General features: G+C 55.4%; 1 protein-coding gene across 2 annotated transcripts in view; it reads right to left on the bottom strand.

Moving 5' to 3' along the window:
* Positions 1-797: 797 nt before the first annotated feature.
* The window catches only part of Bsg (basigin (Ok blood group)), a 7,729-nt gene continuing 3,902 nt past the window's right edge, over positions 798-4,624 (bottom strand). Inside the window, exons 2-8 of one of the 2 annotated variants that reach the window (XM_021174011.2) lie at positions 3,750-4,097; positions 2,972-3,128; positions 2,656-2,738; positions 2,391-2,533; positions 1,873-2,155; positions 1,487-1,511; positions 798-1,272 (exon numbers count right to left, since the gene is read on the bottom strand). In XM_021174011.2, coding sequence (XP_021029670.1) covers positions 1,209-1,272; positions 1,487-1,511; positions 1,873-2,155; positions 2,391-2,533; positions 2,656-2,738; positions 2,972-3,128; positions 3,750-4,097 — 1,103 coding nt within the window. In that variant the 3' untranslated portion in view covers positions 798-1,208. The remainder of the gene's footprint in view (positions 1,273-1,486; positions 1,512-1,872; positions 2,156-2,390; positions 2,534-2,655; positions 2,739-2,971; positions 3,129-3,749; positions 4,098-4,624) is intronic. The other variant, XM_021174010.1, reaches the window with a different exon arrangement.

Genomic DNA, 4,624 nt, shown 5'->3' with positions numbered 1-4,624 from the left:
AGCAGGTTCTCCTGTTCTTCTAAGAGCTCCACAAGAAGGTGAGGTGCCAGACATATGCAGTTGCATGTGTGTACTAAAGATAAGCCAGCCATTTGGCTGGGTCTAGGGCACCGGTTTCCTTAGTGGACTAAAGTACAGCACCCTCTAGTGGCTGGAAGGCCAGGGAGGTGTCTGAGGAACTACCAGCTTTTCCTCGGCCTGAAGCAGAGGGCCCGTTTTACCTCAGTGGTCTTCAGAAAGGTCTGCCAATCCCCCCAGAGACTCCTCTCCCTTAACCACCACCACTCTGGGATGTACTCTGCTGGGATCAAAGCTGGCTTCTGGGTCCCATCTCTCTGGAGTCAGACTATACCACCACCTACCACATACACCTGTCCTGACCCCTGCCCAAAATTTAAGAGTTAAAACCAGCCACAAGTCCCTTGACTGTTCTTTTCCCACTGGTGCCCACCAGCCGGATCAGTACTAGGCTTGCATAGGACATCAGTGGTGGTCAGCAGTGTTCTTATGAAGACAGCTTTTCTTGGACAACTATGAGGACTAAAGCTGTACCTGCAGGTTCAACTTCTAAGGACCCCTACTAGGGGGTGCTGTTGAAGAACCTTTTCAAAGGGGTCACACCAGATATCCTACATTAAAGGTTCACAGCATTAGGAAGGTTGAGAACCACTGGTCTAGGGACCATGCACTTACCTGTGCCCCAGGCCCTGTTGATCAACAACCCCTCCTGTATATGACCTCAACACTCATTCTCCCTTTAAGATGGGGTTCTGAAGTTTCAAGTAGTGACACACACATGGTGGGGTAGGTCTTTATTTGGGGGGGTTCCAGCAGGCCCAGCCCCCTCCAACAGTAAGTCAGAGCATGCCCCGGCCTTCCCTCCTGACCAAGGACAAGGCCCCATTCCCCCACTCCACAGGGCTGTAGTGACAACACTTCAGAAGGGAAGGAAAAATAAAAACATAAACCCCTAAGGAATGGATTGTCTGCATAGAAACCTCATTTAGTTTAAATTAGAAACAGGGGCTGCAAGTGGCTTGCTTCTTCCAGGTGGGTTTTCTGTAAGGTAAGGCTCTGTCTTCACTTGGGTTGGGATAGGTTGGGTTGGGTAGGTTCAGGTCGGGACAGGATGGGATACTGGAGTGGAGGTAGACGCTGGCCTGGGGTCAGGCGCCCTGGTACCTCCCCTCCCCCGCCTGCCCCACCACTCAGGTGGCGTTCCTCTGGCGTACATTCTTGTCCTTGTCATTCATGTGAGTTCCACTGCCCTTCCTGGGGATACAAAACAGGGCTCATCACTCTTAACAGGCACAGGGCTGGCCTCAACCCCACTGAAATCTGGCCATTATTTCAACAGCAGCCATCCACATTCCCTGAACTTACTGAGGCCCATGAAAGATGGACACACACACTGAGTCCCAGAGCATCCCCCCATTTCCATAGGACACACAGCTAGTTCCCCAGAGCCCACAGTGGCTGGACTTACAGTGGGGCGGCGCCAGGGTCATCCTCTGCAGCCAGGAGCAGCCACATGAAAGAGAAAGGACACGTGTCAGGGCTTGTGTGAACTTGGCCCCACACCGCCACCCTCATGGTGCTGCAGAAGTGTTGTACATCAGGTGATCAACACATGGTGAGGCCAACACATCCCACCCCAGCTCGCCATGCAGTGTACAGCTAGAGGCACCCACAGTCCCAAGTCCTCACAGCGGCGGCCTGTGCTACAAGGGGAGCAAGCTCCCCAGAGGACAGCAGCTTGTGGCTAAGTTTGATGGAGGACAGAGGAGGGTGAGCTACGAGCAGACCCCACTCTCCTCCAGGTGGACACACTGAGGGCATCCCACCCACTCACCCAGACCCAGGACTGCTCACCGTCCAGGGTCTGGTCTGGCTTCCGCCTCTTCTCATAGATAAAGATGATGGTAACCAATACCAGGACTTCAGCCACGATGCCTAGGAAGGGCCAGAGGGCTGCCATGCGGCTCCGTACACGCAGTGAGATGGTCTCCCGGGTAGTGCCCTGGGCGTTGGTGGCATTACACACGTAGGTGCCAGGGTCACCATTTACGTCAAGGTTGCTGATGGTCAGCTGTGACTTCTCAGGCGTGGATACCACCACATACTTGCCATTGGCTTCAGTGCTATTGGTGATTGCCTAGGGAGAGGGGCTTGTCATGTCATACCAGAGCCTATCCTTCACTGTCCCAGATCCCCACACCAAAGCGTCCCCTCCTGTGTCCCCTCTGATATTCTTATCCCCACTCCCATTCCTAGAACCCTGTGCCCCTTCTGCCGCCTCCCCTCCCCCCATGTCCAGAACCTCATGCTCCCACTGCAGCCTGGCCCTTGGCACCACTCAAGCTCCATGTCCTTAGCCTTACAGCCCTCACCTCTTCTTCCCCAGTGTCAGAGGTCTTAAACCAGAACCAATCTGTAATAGGAGGGTGGGACGCATCGGACTTGCAGACCAGTTTCGCAAGCTCTCCCTCACTGGAATGCTCTGACTTCTTTCCGACCTTGATCCTGGGTGGCCCTGTGAGGATGAGAAGAACCCTGATGCCCAAGCACGTTGTAGACCGCTCTCAGCCCCAACACCAGTCCCTGGCCTTCACGCCAGCCACCTCCTGGCCCGCCCCTACCATTCCCACAGATTACCCTCCACATTGATCTGGCCTCTGCCCATAGGCTCAGGAAGGAAGATGCAGGAATATTCCCCAGAGCGGTCATTTGGGTCCACCCTGCAGGGGACAGAGTCTCGGTGAGGTAAGGAACTCCCAAGGCATGGTGGCCACCTCCCCACCAGGGCTCTCTGTGCAGACCATAGGGCCTTGGACTCTCTATTCACGCTGTACAGGTAAGGCCATGCGGCCAATCCAGAGCTGTGTGGAGCCTGGCACTGCTACACGTCAGGATGGAGGCAGGTCCCCATGAACAGCATCAGGACAGGGTCCTCTGAGCACTGTGGACTCACATGTACTGCGTATGCAGGTCGGGCAGAGTGTCCTCCTGCAGTACCTTGCCACCTCTCATCCAGCGGTGGCCAATGATGTCAACGCCACTGCTGTTCATAGAGCAGGTAAGCTGTGTCTTGGAGTTGACTTCCTGGACAGAGGTTTCGACGGTGCCCGCTGAAGCCACAGGGAGAAAGAGTGTAAGCTCAGCATAATAGTCAGCCCCACCCGGTGAGGTCTGCTGTTGGAATCACAGCGGCTGACAGTCTACAGCCCCAGACGTCTAAAGCAAGCTGATGTTGCACTACAAAAACACTTCAAGGTAAGAGATGCAGCTGCCCAAGCCCCGCCTGCTGCTCCCACAGCCACGTGGTCCCCTCACTGTTATCTGACCATCACTCAGAACTGGACACTAAACCTCCAGAGGGCTCTGCAAAGTCTGGCTGGAATTTTCAGGTTTGCAGTAGACAGTCAGAGCGAACACTTGGGCAGCAGACCCCACCCCTGCCAGACAATCACAGGGGAGGCAGGAGAGCAGGTGCATGGAGCAGAGCAGGATAGGAGTTCAGGGCGGTGCACAGCAGACCAAAGGCCTGGGGTGTGAACCGAGGAAGCACCTGGAAGGGGGCAGGGCCAACCTGCACCCAGCAAGGACACTGATGAGTGTTCAGCTCACCTGTGTGCCCAGGGGAATCTCAATGAGTGGTAGGGCAGAGCAGCATCTGGTTCTACAAAGTGGGAGCCAGGGTGGTTGGGTGGCACGAGAGGTAAACAGAAACAGGTGCCCTGGCCACTCACGTTCAAGGACCACCACGCTCGCCTGGGCACGGACCCACTTGACCCTGGGTGGCCGAGTAAGGTGGTTGCGGTCTGGGTCACTGCTGGCCCGGCACTCGTAAGTGCCTGTGTCCTCTGCGGTGAGCCCATCAACAGAGAGCGAGCTGGCTGCATGCTGACGGTAGGCGGCATGGATGTGAACACGGTCAAGCCGGGCACCATCCCAGAGCTGGGAGCAGCTGTCGTTTGGAGCATTCCCTTCAAACCACCACTGGATCTCGGGGATGGGGCTGCCCACAGCCTCACAGTGCAGGACCACGCTGCCCCCCGCCCACCGCTCCTGCGACAGTGGCACCTTGAGAAAACCAGCTATGGGAAAGGGTTAGCACCCATTACTACAAGGAAGGACAGCCACAAGGGCCTGACACAGGGGCCAACACAACACAGCAAACTCCATTTCTTTTCTGCTTGCGGGTAGAAGTATGAAGTTAGGCAGACAACAAAACACAAAGGGCTGGGTAAAAGTGGTAACCACCAAGCCTAAAGCCCCAGTTCAACCCCAAGACCCATGTGGTGAAGACCTGTGTGCAACGAATGTACACACACGCACGCACACACACACACGCGCACACACACGAAATGTAATTCAAAAACAAAACCAGAGAGTAAAAGCCAGGTGTGTGGCTCCCTTATAATCCCACCACTTAGGAGGAGGATACAGGACACAGGAGGATTGGATTGCTAGGAGTTCCAGGCCAGATGGGCTATGTGTTTAAAGTTGTCTCCAAAAAAGAAAAAAACAAGAGCCGGGCGTGGTGGCGCACGCCTTTAATCCCAGCACTCGGGAGGCAGAGGCAGGTGGATTTCTGAGTTCGAGGCCAGCCTGGTCTACAGAG

Source organism: Mus caroli, chromosome 10 (assembly GCF_900094665.2).
Source record: "Mus caroli chromosome 10, CAROLI_EIJ_v1.1, whole genome shotgun sequence".
NCBI lineage: Eukaryota > Metazoa > Chordata > Mammalia > Rodentia > Muridae > Mus > Mus caroli.
Note: the sequence above shows the minus strand (reverse complement) of the source record. Positions and strands in the feature narration are given on the sequence as shown.